The sequence below is a fragment of the Excalfactoria chinensis genome, chromosome 6 (assembly GCF_039878825.1).
Source record: "Excalfactoria chinensis isolate bCotChi1 chromosome 6, bCotChi1.hap2, whole genome shotgun sequence".
NCBI classification, from domain to species: domain Eukaryota; kingdom Metazoa; phylum Chordata; class Aves; order Galliformes; family Phasianidae; genus Excalfactoria; species Excalfactoria chinensis.
The window spans coordinates 25,326,172-25,342,945 of record NC_092830.1 but is presented as its reverse complement, the minus strand read 5'-3'; the positions used below and the strand labels follow the sequence as shown (position 1 = coordinate 25,342,945).

Here is a 16,774-nt window from a genome sequence, read left to right as displayed (position 1 = left end):
GGACGGCGGGCCCGGTTCCTTCGGCGTCCGGCGGGCGGGGCGGAGCGGCCGACGGAACGTGACGGCGCGGTGACGTCATGACGCTCCGCGACGTGACGCGACCGGAAGCGGCGGGCGGCGGGCGCGATGGACGAGACGAGCCCGCTGGTGTCGCCGGAGCGGGCGCAGGGCCCCGACTACGGGCTGCCGGGCGGGGCGGTGCGCGCTCTCCCGCCCGTCGCTCCCCCCCAGCCCTCGCCGCCTCCTTCTCCCGGCGGCCGCGATCGCGAGCGGCAGCCGCTGCTGGAGCGTGGGGCGCGGGGCCCCGCGGCGGCTGCGGCGCAGGCCCAGGCCCAAGCGGCGGCGGCGGCGGCCCAGGCTCAGGCGGCGGCGGCGGCGGCGCAGCGGGAGCGCAACGACTTCCCCGAGGACCCCGAGTTCGCCGAGGTGGTGCGGCGGGCCGAGCTGGCCAGCGAACGCGGCATCTACCCCGAGCGCATCTCGCAGGGCTCCAGCGGCAGCTACTTCGTCAAGGACCCCCAAGGAGTGAGTCGTCCGCTCCGCCCCGTGCCGGGAGCTCCGCTCCATCCCGGTGCCGCGGGCTTTCGGGGCCGGTGGCTCGTGGCGCCGGGCCGGGCGGTGCGGGGCTGAGCACGGCGGGCATCGCGGTTCGGAACGTGTGGGCTGTGCCCCGGGTAAAGCTGCTTCCCCTTCCACCGTGGTGTTGTGTCCAGGAGCTGCTTCTCTCTAACTGTGGATCGTTGGCTCCTGACCGTGGTGACTTCTGACACAGAATGGGAACTGTGGCAGCTAAGCTGCCAGCGTTAGGCCAGTGAGACTGGGGGGAGTGGATCTCGATGTGTAATTGATTCTCTGATGGCTGCTTGGCTGCGTGGCTGTGGTTCCCGTGCCGCTGCCCAGACGTGAGTGCAGCACGAGGTAGCTCATCTTGTGACCCGTGCTGCTGGCTTGGTTACTCAAGCAGTTGCTGCTTTCTCTGACCCTTTTGCCTAGTGCAGGCTAGGATGCTTCCTGGGAATCAGGAACTGGGTTTTTCTGACCACGCTGTGCCTGTTTGTCTGTCTCAGGTGGCACCTGGCTACAGCAAACTTACAGGCAGGCCCTGGTGGAGCTGGCTGGATGCAGGGCAATACAGATTTCCTTGTGTTGCAATTTGTTCTCACTTCTGCTCCCTTCTGTTACCTAATGTGAGCACTGGTGTTGCTGGCAGGGGCTGAAGATCAGAGGTGACCTGGTTGTAGGGAGAGGAGAGCAGAGCTCAATGAGGGAGATATTCAAGGAATCCAAGTCCATGTTGTGCTGGCCACCTTACCTGGCAGGTCCCATGGATTGCACTTCCATGAGTGGATAGGGTGCATGTTTGCTTCCTGTGACTCACTGCTCGAGATCACTAAAGCCTCCTTACTGCTAAGGAGAGGGAGTGGAGTGCTTCAATAGGCAAGTTGGAGGCACAGGAGGACACCGGGGGAAACTCTTGTACTAGTTTCCCTGTGGACTGCTGGAAGCTCAAGTTGTTCCAGGCAGGACTTGATTCAGTGTGTTTCTCCTGGTCCTTGGGGCGGTGGCTGTGTCGTTGTCTTTATGCTGGCCTGGCATCCCCTTGTCTGGCATCAGGGCAGACCTATCTTCTCTGCAGCACACTTCTTGGAACAAGTTGCTGCCAGTGCTGCTCCCGAGGCACAGCACTGAGAGGGCAGGCTGTGCTGCCAGGCTGTGATCTCTGCTCCAGGGCTGTTCTTGCCCTGCCAGGCGTTGCTCTGCTGTGCTTGCTTCACACAGCAGTGTAATCCTCACTGCCAGAGCTCCCAGCAAGCCTCCAGCAGGCTCAAATCCAAGAACACGTTGACGTGTTCTTTCTGTGCCTTCTTATGGGGCTGGTGAGGGGATTGCTTTCCTGCCTGTTTACTGGGCCTTTGCCAGCTCAGAGAAGGGGGTTTCTTTGTGACCTAGGGATGTCTGAAAGGCTTCCATTCTCTCAAACATTCCTCTTCCTGGTTGAGAAAGTCTTGCTCCCTGGTCTGGCTTCTGACTCCTGATTTGCAGCAGGATTGCACTGGGGTTCCTTGCTGGTGTACCGGGACATGTGTTGTGTTCCCACACTGTGGCAGAAGCTTGGCTTTGGGAAATGCCACCCACTCAGGCCGGTGCTGGCTCTGGCTCGGGGTCAGTCTGCATGCTGCTGAGTCATCCTGGAGTGGGGTTGTGAGCCCAAAGCCTGCTGCACAAAGCCCTGGGCTGCCGGACCAGGGGCAGTTGGCCTTAGTCCTGCCCTGGGCTTGCTGTGTGTCTTGGGAAAGCAGACAATGTGGATCCTAGTATATTATATGGTCTTTAAGCACCACTGTCACACCCACCCCACATCTCTCTTTGGGTCTCACAACACAGAGTTTTGCTTTCCTCTGAAGTCCTTCAGCCTTCCTTCCTATTTAGGCCCATTTTCTCTGGCCCATTTTTGATCATGTCCATTTGATGAATTTTGGAGTCAAGATAGGAACTGTCATCCCCTTCTGCACTCTTGCATCGAGGAAACGAGTAGCCACAAGCAGTAGCTCTCCCCCCACCATCCAAAGGTCAGTGAAATAGGGCTAGAATATTTACCAGGGACAGTGTCATCAGCAATCTCCTGTGGTACATGAAAAGTGGTGACTGAGTACAAAGGTCTCACAGGAGCTGTGTGGGGACCAGAGAGGGAGGTGTCTGAAGAAAACCTAGGATGAGAGAAGAGTGTCTACCATAGTTCCAGGTTGCAGATCTTTTGGCCAAGGAGAATCCTGAGGGTGTAATTTTGTCTCCACTTGCTCTGGACCTTGCAGTGAGTGGCAGCAACAGTCCCCAAGCTTTTTCCCACCCAAGGACGAGTCCCCTGGATCTGGGGGAGGTGATTGGCAGAAGGCAGCAGGGAAAAGACAGCAGAGTTGGGTGCTGTGGGAGGGTGAACTTGGTTGAAACTGTGTTGTTATGGCAGAGCCACAGGCTGGCGCTGGGGTGAGTGCCCTGGCTCTGCCAAGCACTGAGTATCAGCTTTCTTCTTGCTCACAGAAAATTATTGGTGTCTTCAAACCCAAGAATGAGGAGCCATATGGGCATCTGAACCCCAAGTGGACCAAGTGGCTGCAGAAGTTGTGCTGCCCGTGCTGCTTTGGGAGAGACTGCCTTGTTCTAAACCAGGGCTACCTATCAGAGGCGGGTGCCAGCCTGGTGGACCAGAAACTGGAACTCAACATTGTTCCCCGCACAAAGGTGAGGGGGCAGTTGCTGTGATCTTGTCCTGAGGAGGCTTCCATGTTCTCCTGCCCAGGCCATGGGGATCCTTGTACAGAGCAGAGCTGTGGGAAATCTATGCCTTACTGATAAAACCAAGAACTGTGACAACTGCCAGATGCGCTTGCTGACTTCTTTGCTCCTATACCCCAGGTGGTGTATCTGGCCAGTGAGACCTTTAACTACAGTGCCATTGACAGAGTGAAATCCCGGGGAAAGAGGCTAGCCCTGGAGAAGGTGCCGAAAGTGGGTCAGCGCTTCAACCGCATTGGCTTGCCTCCCAAGGTAGGGCTACCAGGCCCCATCTACCTGTCACCGGTCCTCTGTCTTCTGTGCTCCTCCATAACACAGTCTCTCCTTACCTCAGGTGGGTTCCTTCCAGCTATTTGTGGAAGGCTACAAGGACGCTGACTACTGGCTGCGGCGGTTTGAGGCTGAGCCGCTCCCTGAGAACACCAACCGGCAACTGCTGCTGCAATTTGAGCGGCTGGTGGTGCTGGACTACATCATCAGGAACACAGGTAGGGCCGGCTGCCTGCTCCTTTGTATTCTGCCAGCTGGAGAGCAGGCCAAGATTTGGCATCTCTTCCTGGAACCCAGAACTCCTATCAACACTGCCTGGTTGCTGCCAGATGGCACTGTCTCTGGGTGGAGTGCAGCTGCTGTCACTGCTCACCTGGGAGACTGGGAGCCAGCCTGGGATCCACCCAGGTGCCGTGGTGAATGTTTGCCGGTTGTGAGGATCCAGGAACATGGAAAGATCCAGCTTGTGGTTGTACCACAGCATCCTATCTCAGGCTGGGTCTCCAAGTCTGTTCCAGCTTGAAATGGGTTTGGATTGGACTCCAAGGCTCGCAGGCTGACTTTTCTCTTGCGAGCTGGGGCTATGTGAACCTCCTTAGCTGGGGCCTTGAAGTCTGTGTGATCTGAATTGCTACTGTGTCGGATAAGTAATCCTTCTGCTCAGCACAGGCCCTTGCACTGATACAGCTGTTTTTCTTTCCTTGCAGATCGGGGCAATGATAACTGGCTCATCAAATATGACTGTCCCCTGGACAGCGCAGGCGTGCGGGTGAGCAGATCTTAGGCTGGGGCTTCATGGGTCTGTTTGCTTCTACAAGTTGGCTGGCAGGCTGGGGATTTCCTGGCTGTCTTGGGTTTCTGAGCCTGATCTTGTTTGCTGGGAGTGGCAGACAGTCTGATTCTGTTGGGGTAGCCCTCCTTGTGACTAGTGCTCCACTTCCTTCCAGGACAGTGACTGGGTGGTTGTGAAAGAGCCCATCATCAAGCTTGCTGCAATAGATAACGGTTTGGCCTTTCCTTTGAAGCATCCGGACTCCTGGAGAGCATGTGAGTCCCTTGCAATGTGCTGAAGTAATCTGAAGAGCTGTGCAGCTCTGCGCTGTCTGTTCTGGGGCATGTTCCTGGAGGGCTGGAAGAGGCAGTAGCGAGGGCTGCCACTCTGCAAACCTTCTAGCTGCGTGGACAGCTCTGCCTCAGTGGCTGTAGGAAGTGTATGCTGCACCCAAGACCACGTGGCATCTTTCCCTTCTCTAGCTCTAATGTCTCATGCTTCCTCCTACAGATCCCTTCTACTGGGCATGGTTACCACAGGCCAAAATCCCCTTTTCACAAGAGATCAAAGACCTAATTCTTCCCAAGATCTCAGACCCCAACTTTGTCAAAGACCTGGAAGAAGATCTGTATGAGCTCTTCAAGGTGAACTTGGGGGGGGGGGGGGGGAGGGGGTGGCTGAGAGTGGCTTGGGAAGCAGGGTGGTCTTACAGCTTCTTTGTCAAAGCTATGGTGAATAGAAAGGTGGGCTCCTCGTGGTGTTTCTGGGCTGAAACATAGAAGTGCTATTCCTCTGCCAGGAGCTAAAGATGCATTTTGGGGAGAAACAGGGATCTCATAGGACAAGAGGACAGAGGCTTGCTTGGAAAACAGGTGTCTCTTGAATAGCTTGGGTCAGAGGTTGGATACCAATGCACTGTTTGTTCTCTTGCAGAAGGATCCTGGCTTTGACAGGGGACAGTTTCACAAGCAGATTGCAGTCATGAGAGGCCAGGTAAGGCAAATGAATGAGGTGACAGAGCCTTGTCTTGTTTGGCTGTCAGGGAATAGTGCTGGCGTGCCAGCTCTCTTCCTCCACTAGGACAGCTCAAGCTTTGCTCTGTGTTGTACAGATCCTGAACCTGACACAGGCGCTGAAAGATGGGAAGAGCCCCCTGCATCTGGTTCAGATGCCACCTGTGATTGTAGAAACGGCACGTTCCCACCAGCGCACTGCCAGCGAGTCCTACACGCAGAGCTTCCAGAGCCGGAAGCCTTTCTTCACCTGGTGGTAGCTGTGGGCAGGGCTTGGCTGCCTCGGACTGGCACTGCAAGAGGAGCTGAGCTGCTCCTGTGGCTGGGATTTGATGCTCTGGGTAGAGAGAGCAGGTTTGTGGCTGGAGAAGCCTGCAGCTGGAGCTGAGGAGCCAGGCGGGTTGGGCCCTGTCCCTCTCCAGCTCCCTTGGAGCTGAGTAGTGTGTGTACAGCCCTGCCGGAGGAAGAGCTCAGCAGGAGGCATGGGAAGCAGTTGGGACCCTGCTTGTGCCTCTCTTCCTTGGCCTGCATGCGGTTCTGAGCACACCTGACCAGGCTTTCCAGGCCAGGGTCTATCCAGCCCTTTGCACCAGCTGCCAGCCTTCCTCTTCCCTGCTGCTGGCCCCAGGGCTGGGAAGGACTGGAAGGGGGTTGTTCTGCCTTCCGCTTCCCCAAAGGCATGCTATACTCCTCCTCACATTCTCTCTTCTGCCCCAACCCTGTGCAAGCTGCTTTCCTCAGGGGGAGTTCCTGCTGCCTGCTGGTGTAGTAGGGACCATAATGAACGGCTGTTCTCTGGCTGGGGGCTTGAGGAGGGAATGTAAGGAGAACTCTACTCTTGTCTGCTCCTTAGGGCAGGCTTCAATGCAATTTGACACTAAAGGAAGAGGTGCTGGCTTATTCCTGGTTCGGAGGAGGTGGTTCTGGGAGGTGCTGTAGAAAGGGTTGGAGGTACAAGCAAGCAGCCTCTAGTCCTCCATTCCTATGGTCCATCCATCTTGCAGGTCACTGCAGCTGCTCTTGCTTGGCTTTTGTCCCTGTGCTTAGTAAGGTTTCTGGCTGCTGTGCAGCCAGCATTGGGCCAGCCAGTTCCAGCTTTGCTTGTGCGTCTGGGGTCCTTTCTTGTGGGATAGGGGGCTGTTGGGGACAGGAAACAGCTGGAGGAGCTCTTCCTGCGGGTGGGATTCATGCAGGAACTGATGTACTGCAAGCACACGAGGGCCGGTATAAGCTCCTGGCTGCCCCAGTGCTGCTGACCTTGTGGGCCCGATGTGAGTGGGTGAGGCAGTCGATACCTCCTTCTCCCCAGAAGCTGCTGAGCTGTCTTGTATAAAATGGTAACAGGGCCGCTGCCTGCATCTGCTTGCCTCGAGCTGTGACTTTCCCCGTGTGGGGGAAAGCTGGGGTTGGGTCTCACTGTACTGTTTGCCCAGCTCTGGGGGTTGGAGGAAAGTAAAGCCTGGGACTGTGCTGCTGGGGGCTGTGAGGGAGGGCAGCTCACTCGTCTCCTATTTGCACAAGGGGCTCAGCAGTGGCTGTCCTGAGGGTGCTGATAACAGGGGTGTAGAAGTGAGACCTCATCTCCCAGGCCTGGCTACATCTCTGACTGACCCCAAATGTATTGTTCTAATGCACTGTAGAAATGTATGTAATGTATTTAAACCATGCAACTGTCTGAATAACAGAGCTGCAGTTCACCTGGCCTCCTTACTGTCTCAGCAGCGTTCTGGAGTGGGGTTGGGGCTGGGTCCATTGCAGCAAATGAGACCGCTGTCGCCACCACGGAGCCTCACCCAGCCACCGCTGTCCACCTTTTATTAACCGCCGCACTCGTGTCCTGTACAATTAGTGTCCTCGGTGTGCCCGGTCAGAGCGGTGGGCCCGTTTCCCGGTCTCAGTGCTGCTGCGGGAGCCCCGCGGCTGCCTCGTCCCCGCCGTCTCCCTCGGGCTCCTTATCGGTGATCCTTCGGGAACAGGTGGCTGTCAGTGGGGTGCGTCCCGGCCGCGGTTCCCCCACGCCGCCCCGACCCGCACCTACCGGAGGCGGTGGAAGCGCCGTAAAGCCGCCGTCTCAGCTCCGCGCCGTGCCGCTCTCCGCCGCCGGAGCTGCCGCAGCGCCCGTGCCATGCGGCGCTGCCCCGCGTAGCGCCAGACGAGGCGGGCGCGCTCCTCGGGCTTCTCGGCCCCGCCGCTCTGGAACAGGCTGCGCAGCTCCGGCAGCCCCACGCCCTGGAAGATGTTAACCGAGGCCCGCTTGCGGCCGCGGGCGGCGGGCGCCGCTCGGCCCGGAGGATCGCTCGCTACCGAGGCCGGCGTTCCCATGGTCCGGCCGCTGCGGGCACCGGAGGGACGGCGTGAGGCCCCGCCGGGTCCGGCTCGGCCCGCTCCGCCCCGGGACGAGGCCGCGGCGGCGGCGCGCCCAGGAATGCGGGAGGGCCCGGCTCGAGTCGGCGCCCGCCGGCGCCCGGTGCGCCGTCCCCGCCGTGACCCACTTCCCGCCGCCGCCGCCTCGCGTGCTCCAGCCCCGCGCACTGACCTGGGGGCGGCCGCCGCGTGTCCGCCGCGCTCCCGCCGCTCCGCCCGCGTCCGCCCCGCGCCGCCCCGAGGTCCCGCCGCCGCCGCGCGCCCCGTCCATTCAGTCCGCGGATCCGCCCCGCGCGGCGCCGCCAATCCGCGCCCACTTTTTTCCGCACGCACCAATCGGCGCCGGGAGGGGGCGTGGCCGCGCCGCCTTCGTGAGGGTGGGCCACGTGGCGCCAGTGACGTCATGAGGCGGGGAGGGGCGGCCGGCGCGCGTCACCCCGAGGGGAAATCCCGCGTGACGTAACGAGGGAGCCCCGGCGCGCGCTCCCCAACGGCGCGCTCCTCCGTTCTCCGCTCGTGCCGTCCCGGCCGCTCGTCGCCGCGGTGCGGGAGGCGGCGGAGGCGGCGGGGAGGAGGAGGCGGCGGGGGGACGGCCGCAGCGGGGGGACGGCCGCGGGGCCCCGCGCGCGCGGTGGGCCGTCCGGAGGCGGGGCGGGGGAGGAGAGAGGCCCCGCGCGGGGAGGCCCCGCTCGACGCCAGATGTTGGGCAGCGTCCAGCCGCCCTCTGTAAGTGCTGCCGGGGCGCCGAGTCCCTCCCGCCCCGCAGCAGGCAGCGCCCCGCCATGGCCCGCGCGGCTCCCCCGGCCGTGCCGCCGCCGCCCCCGGGACCGCCGCCCCGCGGCTCGCTCGGGCTGCACCGCGCCTTCCTGCGGAGCCCGCTGGGGCTGCTCCGGCTGGGGCAGCTGGCGGTGGGCGCCGCCTTCTGGCTCACCGTGGCGGCCCACTGGTACGAAGGAGCGGCCCACTTCGCGCTCTTCGCCGCCGTCCTCGTCTGGCTGCTCACTCTGGGCCTCTTCGGGATGAGCGCGCTGGGGCGCTGGGAGCTGGTGCCCTGGCTGGGCTCCCGCTGGCTGCTAGCCAACCTAGCGCACGACCTGGTGCTGGGCGTCGGGCTCAGCGCGGCCGCCGCCGGCATCATGGGCCACAAAGCCGGGCAAAAGAGCTACTGCAACCTGCCGGGGTACAGCCAGCGCTGCCTCTACGGAGCCTACCTGGGAGCCGCCGTCTGCGGAGCCGTGGCTGCCTGCCTGTACCTCTTCTCCGGGCTCTACTGCCTGGCACGGCGCTGCCGGGACCAACGCGACATCGTCTGAGCCCCGTGGCTGCCCTGCTTCCTGCGCGTGGACGGACCGCGGCCCTGCTTTAGGACGTGGTGACCCCGCTGCTCTGTCCCCTCCCAGCTGCTGCACCGCGCTTCCTCCACTGCCCCCTGCACGGATGGATGGACAGACGGGGACCCTCTGCCAGGACAGTGGGCACCGATCGCTGCACCAGCTCATTTGCACCCTGCACGGAATGACGGAGAGACGTAAGCAAATCAAAGGACCCAATCAGGGAGCACCCAAGTGGACCACAACTGCTGGGAGCCCTATGGGGCCCCGCCTGACTCCTGCCCTGGGTGTGCTCAGGTGGGTGCCAACTCTGTCCCTGGGGGGATGGATGCTGAGCTGAAGGAGTGGAGCAAATCTGGGCCCAGCCCCTACCCTGCTGGCAGCCCCGTGGCCTCCGCGTTGCCTAATGGAGGTTCTGCTGTGCTCTCAGCTTCCCCAGCTCGGGCCCCTCCTCCACGTCCGGTGTCTTCCCGGAACCCTGTGGGCATAGCTCTTACCCACCCCGGGCACAGCCTCACCAACTGCTGCCCCAGTGCCAGATGTCCCATCCCACCTTGGAGCTGAGCCCAGCAAAGCTTCCATCACTGTTGGAGCCCGTGGCAGGGAGGGGGGCTGCTGGATGCTTCTGTGAGCAAGGCGGGGCAACAGATTCCTCCAGCCTTGGTGTTTGTGCTGCTCTGGGGTGAGAAAGGCGCTTTTGTCATCCCGGCCTGAAGCTTGGTGCTGCTGCTGCACCCTTCGAGCTGGTTCCGCACTGGGAGCGGGGCTTCCACCCCACCACAGAGACCCCAAAGCCTACCCAAGGCCTGTCTGCTCCAGCCAGAACGGGCACATCTCACCCTGCCTGGCTCCACAGCACTTGGATTGTCATCCTGGAAGACTCTCTCTGCTGTGGGACTGTGTGCCTCCATCTCCATCCCTGTGCTGCCCACAGACTGATAATGGAAGGGTGTTTGCAGCAGTGCCCTTGTAGGACATAGCCTCTCTGCGAGGGGAGGGCTCCAGTAGTAAGGTTTGCACCAGCCCCACAGGTGGCCGGGGCTGTGTGAGATCAGCAGAAGCACCGGGCAGCCAGAGACTGGGAAGTGTTGGAGGAGCACCATGCCGGAGCTGCCTTGGTTACCAGCTGTCCTCACCCTGCTCGAGGACACATTCTCCCATTGCTTTCAGGGCGGAAAAGGACTTCCCCAGCCCCTGTGTAGGCTCAGTTTGGAGAACTGTCAGTCACCTGGTGCCTTTTAGTGGGGCTAGCGGCAGCGATGGCACGGAGGGGCCAGGTTGGCACTAGATCACAGCTTCCATCACCAAGGGCTGTCTCAGCAGATCCCTGTGTGCTCCCACACCCTGCCAGCCCGTGGGCCGCCCCCCAGCAGGACGTGCTATCCCTACCCTGTGTCAGGGCTGGTCCCAGACACTGCTGCCCCCCGTGTGCTCTGGTGCAGCCCCAAGGCCCAGGCTGCCCGCACACAGGAGGCTAGTGCCGCCATAAGTGCCTTACCCCACAGCCCCATGCTGCCCGTTGTACCTGCCGCTGTCCCACTGCAGCCCCTTCTCTGGTGCCTTCGGATTCACATTCCAAATAAAGCAACACTGATGCTCGCTCGGTGTCTGGGCTTTTGTAGCAGGGCTGGGGCCTGCGGGGGTCAGGAGGTGCCCGCTTACACTTGGCTCCGCAGCCTTGGGGTCACCCCTCCTGGCGCAGTGGTTGCAGGGCCCGCTGTGCTGTGGCTGGACTCGTGGTGCTGGGCTCGGGAAGAGGGGCTCGAACCTGCTCTGAGATGAGCTACCCCAGCCCTCACAGCACGGGAGAGACGGAGCAGAACTTGGTGTCTGTGTATCACAGAACATTATGTTGGAAGGGGCCTCAATGCCCACCCAGCTCCACTCCCGTGCCGCAGCCTGGCTGCCCGGCTATGGACGCGTTCATTCAGCCGCAGCGCCGCACCCGCCGGGCCTGGCTCGGACCCAACGGGCACCGCCGTCCCGCCGCCACTTCCGCCCTTTCGCCATCGCTTGGGCGGGGCTTCCGTTCCACCTCCCCCCCCTCCGCCCACCTCGGCTCTTCTGATTGGCTGCGTGCCGCGCCGCCGGGTGACGTCACGGCGCACCTGGCCGCTTCCTGGAAGTGCGGTGCGGTGCGGGGCTGACATGCAGGCGGCAGAGCGGGACGGGGCGGCCGCGGGCGCGGAGGTGGCGGCAGCACCAGGGGGCGGGGAGGCTTCGGCGGAGCCGCCATCGCCTCCCAGGGCCGCCTTCGACCTGTTGGACCTCGTGCGGAGCTACCGGCGGCTGGAGCTGTACCTGGAGCCGCTGCGAGATGCGGCCGAGGGCGTGCGCTCTCTCCTCCGGTAGGGGCGGGCCGGGACCGGGGCTGGGACCGCGACTCCCGCGGCTCATTGTGCTGCTCTGTCTCCACAGCTGGCAGCGGCCTTTGTGCTCCCTGCTCGTCTGCCTCGGCCTTAACTTCCTCCTCCTCACCCTCGACCAAGGTGTGTGTGTGTGTGTGTGTGAGAGAGTGTTCATGTGTGTTCATGTGTGTGCGTGAGGGCAGTGCTGGGTTCCATCCCGCCGCCCTGCCGGCTGATGCTGTGCTGCTTCTCCCAGCCGCCTGGTTCTCAGTGCTGGCCCTGCTGGTCCTGCTGCCGGCCCTGCTGGGATACCTGCAGGAGACGTGCCGTGTGCTGCCGTCAGAGCGGGAGCTGCTGCGCAGGAAGTACCACAGTGTGCACCGCGAGGACCTGCGCAAAGTGCAGCTCTCACGCCAGGAGGCCCTTGCCCAGGTCAAGTGCTTGTGAGTGCCCGGCTCCCTCCTGTCCTGGGGCATCACCTTCCCTGAGCCACGCTGTGTGAGCAGAGCAAGGCAGGCTGTGTGTTCGTGGGGTCACTTCTTGACTCTATGGTCTCGTTTCAGCCTGATCCAGCTGGAGGGGTTCCTGAGCGGGCTGTGTTACAGCTGTGAGGCGGCGTATCGAGTGCTGTACTGGGAGAACCCTTCTGTCTCTTCCCAGTGAGTAGGACTGCATTGGGTGCCCTGTGTTGGGCTTAACAGGGAGAGGGAGCAGGCTAGTAGAGCTGCCCTTGGGGTGTTTGGTGCTTGCAGAGGGCAGACGAAGGACAAGGAGAGGGACAATGAGGTTTATGTTGTGGGATTTCTGATCTCTCTTGACCTGCTGCTGTTTCCCAGGTTTTACGGAGCGCTGCTGGGCTCTGTCTGCATCCTTTACCTGCTGCCACTCTGCTGGGTCATGGCCATCCTCAACAGCACCCTCTTCCTGGGCAACAGCCAGTTCTACCAAGGTAAGGGCTCTTCCTGGCGGTATCCTGTATGGGGTGGGTTGTGCAAAGCCCCTTTGAACTCTGCATCCATCTTTTGTCAGTGTCCTCCTGTAAGCACGCTGTCATGTGTCTGCCATGAGATCTGGACCTCAGAGGGTACTTACTGTTCTGGGGTCAGTGCCCAGCAGTGCAGGGTGGGTGGTGGGGTCCCGGGGCTTGGGTCTGAGAGGTGAGATTCTCATCTCGTGTGGCTCCTGTTGTGGGTGCTTTTTCTTTGTACTGTGATGTACTGGGACCTGGCAATGCAGCCTGTAGGTGAGCATTGCCTCCCTTCCCTGTCCTGACTCTTCACGACTTGAAATACTCTCAGTGCATGTGGCAAATGTATGACACCAGCCTGCAAATGCCCTATTGGATGGAAGGAGAGCTGCACAACATCTGTCTGACTAAACTGTGTCTGAGCTCCTGTTGTTTCCTGGTTTGAGCTGGGGCAGGTGGGGAATTCCTTCCTGTCCCCTGCTCAGTAGCTTCCCTGATATCTGTGTGTGAGCCAGAGGGCTCAAGGCACTGGACTGAGGAAGTTTGCAGGAGCTGTTGACCTATCTTGTGTACTGGAGGTTGGTTCTTGCAGTCATGTGTATGGAGGGGCTGGAGGAAGGGGAGTGCGACCCTGATCCAGCTGTGTTCTCCCCTTACCAGTGATAAAGGAGCTCAAGGCCTCGGTTGAGCAGAGTTTGGGCACCAAACCTCTCGAGAGCACTCCAGAGCCTGCCAAGCCCCTACCAACTGATGCCCCACCAGACCGGACTCCCACACCCACCAGCACAGAGGTGAGGGGTGGCAGGGCTCAGAGATTTGGGGTGGGAGCTGCAGCTTCAGTTCTTGCATCTGGTTTTGCTTCTGTCCATCTGCACACAAAGTAGCTTTGCTGGAAGCCTGTGTACCTGGCTTGGGATTCCATGTTGAACTGCTGAGGGGATGCCTTGTTCTACTGGGTTCTTCACTCCATCTTGCTATGTGTTTGGAGTTACCCAGGGGAGGCAGGGGCTCTCCCTACCTTTAGATGCTTGCTTTATGGGTCTGCCAGTGAGCAGGTGCTTCATTCTAGAGCTGCCTTGAAAGCGTGGTCCCTACTTCAAAGCGGGGTGAAATAGGACAGGACTAGCTCTGAATCTCTTGCAGGATCTTACCCCTGGCAGTGTGGAGGAAGCAGAGGAGGCAGAGCCTGATGAAGAGTTCAAGGATGCTATTGAGGTTTGAGCCTGGTGGGAGTGGGCTGTGCCTGCAGGCCAGGCAATTGGGGCAGAGGACTGCTGTGACAGGGCAGAGTGGATGCTTGGGGAGGGCAGGAGTGGGGCCGGGCACCTCTGCAAGTCTCACTCCATCTCTACTGCCTCTCCTCTCTGTCCCATGCTGCGGGAGAAGGAGAACCAGCTGCTGGTCATGGTGAGTACTGCTGTGCTGAGGTGTGTGAGAGGGCATCTCTTCCCAGCTGGAGCTGGTAGCCTTTGCCTGGTTTGGCAGTAGCTTGCGATGCTGACAGGTGAAACATCCTGTTTTCATGCTTGTCTCTGGGGCAGGCTGCCCTATGCCCCCCCCCCCCCCCACTGTTCTCTGCTTATCCGGCTTTGCTCCTTACAGGAGGATGATGAGGGCTCTCAGTGTTCAGCAGACTTTGACCTCAGCCTCCCAGACAACGGTTTTATGAGCAAAAACGATGTGATCCGCAGCAAGGTGTCACGCCTGACTGAGCGCCTGCGCAAGCGCTACCCCAGCAACAATTTTGGTAAGGCTGAGAGCAGGTGTTGTCTGGGGAACCTCAGCAGCGTGGGGTCTGTGCTACTGTTGGTGACCACTGAACTGGGAGAGGACAAAGTGACGTGTTACTTTGTCCTGGCACCTTAGTGACGCTTTACTCCAATGGAAAGGATGTTTGTAGCTCTCCTGGGGACAGCAGGGTTGGGAGGGTCTGTACAACAGATGTGGGTGCTCTTGTGCTTTAGGGTCCCAGGTATCAGAGCCCTGCCTGACCTTTTCTCTGTCTCTTCCAGGGAGCTGTACGGGCTGTGGAGCCACCTTTTCTGTGCTGAAAAAGAGGGTGAGTCTTCAGTTTCTCCAGCTCACTAGCCACACTGGGGCAGAGGTTCTGTGTTGTGTCTGGCTTGACCTGGCTTTTCTTGTAGCTAGGATGGCTGTTTTCAGTCATGACCCAACAGTGGATGACTTCAGCTAAGTGCTGGGTGTTGTTACATACCTGAATGGTGGCAGGGAGCCTTTTTGCCTTTTGTTTCTCTGGAAGCTGCCCGAAGCCAAACCTCAATGTGCTGCCATACAAGGCACCTGCTCCTGCGCCCTAGTTTCGCCCATTCTTGTTACCTGAGCACTTTCCTGGGAAGCAGAGAATGGGTTGGCCTGTAGGCTCATGAGGAAGTGGAAGGAAGACACAAAGCCACCACAGGCTGTGTGACTAGGGGAGCAAAGCTATCCCTGTAGTCTGAACCCATTTGTGTAGTGCTTATCATGTAGTTCTGGGAAGGATGACTCTTTTGCCTTTCCCAGATGTTCATTGCAGTCCTTCTGCTGCCCCCTAATCTCCAGACATGTGGCTTCCTCCCCCTTCCTGTTGAGTTGGTCTGATGCACATCTTGGATCCTCTGGAGCTTGCATCCCTCCAGAGTTAATGCATAGGGAATGACCGTCTGTAAACCTCCTGCAGCCTGTGGCTTCAGTGCTTTCCTTTGATGTTAGGGTATACCTGCCTGCAAATCCAGTGCTTAGTCCTGGATGGCATCTCTTGTCACTGCGGGAATTTGGGCTTGCACCCACTCTCCCCTTCAGCAGGGAGTGCTGCTAGCAATGCCTTGGTACTGGAGTTTGCTGGAGCAGACCTAGCAGCTGCCAGTGCTCTTAATGTCTCACCTGCACTTCTTTCCATAGCGGAGCTGCAGTAACTGTGGGAACAGCTTCTGCTCCAGATGTTGCTCCTTCAAAGTTCCCAAGGCTGTGATGGGAGCCACGGGTGAGTGGAATGGGGAGAAGAGCAGAACCTTCCTCCTCCCACCTGTGCTGTGTGCTGCAGGGATTTGCCCCAGACCCGGTGGTTGGAGGCAGATGCTGTCTGGCTCAGAACAGAACCCTGATGGGTTTTCAGGAAGTCATGGCTGAAATCCCTGGTCCTTGGTGGGTGGTACAACAGAAAGGGAGAAATCTGACACTTACTTTCCTTTCCAGCCCCGGAGGCTCAGAGAGAGACTGTGTTCGTGTGTGCTCAGTGCAACCAGATGCTCATCAAGTGACCAAAACAGCATACAGGGGCTGTGCTGCTTCATGCCCAAGGACAGTGGGAGCCCTGCACTTTCTCAGGGGATCCTAGGCTGCTTGATTCCCAGCATGGTGCCACCCTGCCAGAGGACACAAGCACTTGCTGCTCCCCCTGCCAGTGCTGAGCTGAGGGCAGACCCAGGCTCCTCACCATGCAGTGTGCTGCACCAGCTGTTTCCTACAGCAGAGCACTGCCCGCAGCTGTACCCCATTGCTGCGGCTGCCCTGCGGGCCTGGCAGCTGTTTGGGAAGCACTCCCTGCACTGACTGCACCCAGCCCTGAGCTCACCCAGGGCCTGGCTCTGTGATGGAGGAGCCATCCTTCCTATTCCTGCTCCTACCTCCACCTCCTGGGAGAGGCGGAGCAGCCTCAGGGCTCTCTCCCAGCCTCCCTGACAAGCATTGTGTGGGGTGACTGTTTTGGGATCAAGTCAGAGCTTTGCCTGCATTCCCAGGAGATGTAGCCTGTGGTCTTGGCTCAACTGAAACGCTGCTCATCACTCCGTGGTCCCAGTGTGTTTGTGTGTAATTCTCCCCATCCCATATCACAGAATCACAGAATTGTAGGGGTTGGAAGGAGAGATCATCGAGTCCACCCCCCCTGCCAAAGCAGACTCCCTACACCACGTCGCACAGGTAGGCGGCCAGGCAGGTCTTGAATATCTCCAGAGAAGGAGACTCCACCACCCCCCTGGGCAGCCTGTTCCAGTGCTCCATATTTGTGTTCAGCTGTAGCAGAGGAGGCAAAATGGTACATTTGGGCTGGGCTGTGGGATTGGTCTGCAGCTGCAGCAAGAGAAGAGGCATGAGTTGGTGCTGCTCTGTGAATGTAGTGACTGCTGCTTTGTACTACAGATTAATATATAGAGAAAGGCGAATAAACCTCCTGCCCACAGCTGGCTCTCATCTTCAGCAAATGCTGTTCCATCACCTGATGCCTCTGTGGCCTTGGTTCCTCTAGCTCATATTTGGCTCCCACCTGGTTCCCTCTCATCCTGTGGTTCTCATTGTTGTGACACACAGTGGTCTTGTTTGCCCTGTACCCGGGGTTGTGTGGAGCTGCAATGGGCCACAGCCTTGATCCTGCTGGGCCTGGGGTGAGGTTCAGCTGGGCTCACTCCCTGCCCTGCCGA

The 16,774-nt window shown here is 59.9% G+C and overlaps 4 protein-coding genes across 5 annotated transcripts; 3 read left to right on the top strand and 1 right to left on the bottom strand.

Moving 5' to 3' along the window:
- The first annotated feature begins 84 nt into the window (after window positions 1–84).
- Window positions 85–7,051, top strand: PI4K2A (phosphatidylinositol 4-kinase type 2 alpha). Its single transcript, XM_072339672.1, has 9 exons — window positions 85–525; window positions 3,040–3,240; window positions 3,415–3,546; window positions 3,629–3,782; window positions 4,272–4,333; window positions 4,512–4,611; window positions 4,847–4,980; window positions 5,270–5,329; window positions 5,448–7,051. The coding sequence occupies exons 1-9, from the start codon at window positions 127–129 to the stop codon at window positions 5,607–5,609; spliced, it is 1,404 nt and encodes a 467-aa protein (XP_072195773.1). The 5' UTR covers window positions 85–126; the 3' UTR covers window positions 5,610–7,051.
- A 71-nt stretch (window positions 7,052–7,122) lies between these two features.
- On the bottom strand, window positions 7,123–8,161 carry AVPI1 (arginine vasopressin induced 1). Its single transcript, XM_072339674.1, has 3 exons — window positions 7,886–8,161; window positions 7,388–7,681; window positions 7,123–7,313 (listed from the first exon to the last, which is right to left on the bottom strand). The coding sequence occupies exons 1-3, from the start codon at window positions 8,116–8,118 to the stop codon at window positions 7,244–7,246; spliced, it is 597 nt and encodes a 198-aa protein (XP_072195775.1). The 5' UTR covers window positions 8,119–8,161; the 3' UTR covers window positions 7,123–7,243.
- Window positions 8,162–8,364: 203 nt separating this feature from the next.
- Window positions 8,365–10,638, top strand: MARVELD1 (MARVEL domain containing 1). Its single transcript, XM_072339675.1, has one exon. It carries the CDS (start codon window positions 8,496–8,498, stop codon window positions 9,024–9,026), a length of 531 nt encoding a protein of 176 aa, XP_072195776.1. The 5' UTR covers window positions 8,365–8,495; the 3' UTR covers window positions 9,027–10,638.
- Window positions 10,639–11,141: 503 nt separating this feature from the next.
- ZFYVE27 (zinc finger FYVE-type containing 27) lies at window positions 11,142–16,590 on the top strand. Of its 2 annotated transcripts, XM_072339478.1 has the most exons (12): window positions 11,142–11,392; window positions 11,463–11,533; window positions 11,649–11,835; window positions 11,956–12,051; window positions 12,229–12,341; window positions 13,020–13,150; window positions 13,503–13,574; window positions 13,746–13,766; window positions 13,962–14,106; window positions 14,372–14,418; window positions 15,258–15,339; window positions 15,552–16,590. In XM_072339478.1, the coding sequence occupies exons 1-12, from the start codon at window positions 11,193–11,195 to the stop codon at window positions 15,614–15,616; spliced, it is 1,230 nt and encodes a 409-aa protein (XP_072195579.1). In that variant the 5' UTR covers window positions 11,142–11,192; the 3' UTR covers window positions 15,617–16,590. The 2 variants fall into 2 exon arrangements, with proteins under 2 accessions (XP_072195579.1, XP_072195581.1); XM_072339480.1 differs by lacking the exon at window positions 13,746–13,766.
- Window positions 16,591–16,774: the final 184 nt, after the last annotated feature.

Bases quoted from the DNA above. Each gene is read 5' to 3' on its own strand.
- PI4K2A (XM_072339672.1), top strand. From the start codon at position 127: ATGGACGAGACGAGCCCGCTGGTGTCGCCGGAGCGGGCGCAGGGCCCC. The intron at 526-3,039 runs GTGAGTCGTCCG...TCTTGCTCACAG, and splicing joins TCGTCAAGGACCCCCAAGGA to AAAATTATTGGTGTCTTCAA. The intron at 5,330-5,447 runs GTAAGGCAAATG...TGTGTTGTACAG, and splicing joins TTGCAGTCATGAGAGGCCAG to ATCCTGAACCTGACACAGGC.
- AVPI1 (XM_072339674.1), bottom strand. From the start codon at position 8,118: ATGACGTCACTGGCGCCACGTGGCCCACCCTCACGAAGGCGGCGCGGC. The intron at 7,682-7,885 runs GTCAGTGCGCGG...CGGTGCCCGCAG, and splicing joins CACGCGGCGGCCGCCCCCAG to CGGCCGGACCATGGGAACGC. The intron at 7,314-7,387 runs GTAGGTGCGGGT...CTGTTCCCGAAG, and splicing joins CGGCGCTTCCACCGCCTCCG to GATCACCGATAAGGAGCCCG.
- MARVELD1 (XM_072339675.1), top strand. From the start codon at position 8,496: ATGGCCCGCGCGGCTCCCCCGGCCGTGCCGCCGCCGCCCCCGGGACCG.
- ZFYVE27 (XM_072339478.1), top strand. From the start codon at position 11,193: ATGCAGGCGGCAGAGCGGGACGGGGCGGCCGCGGGCGCGGAGGTGGCG. The intron at 11,393-11,462 runs GTAGGGGCGGGC...CTGTCTCCACAG, and splicing joins GGCGTGCGCTCTCTCCTCCG to CTGGCAGCGGCCTTTGTGCT. The intron at 12,342-13,019 runs GTAAGGGCTCTT...TCCCCTTACCAG, and splicing joins CAACAGCCAGTTCTACCAAG to TGATAAAGGAGCTCAAGGCC.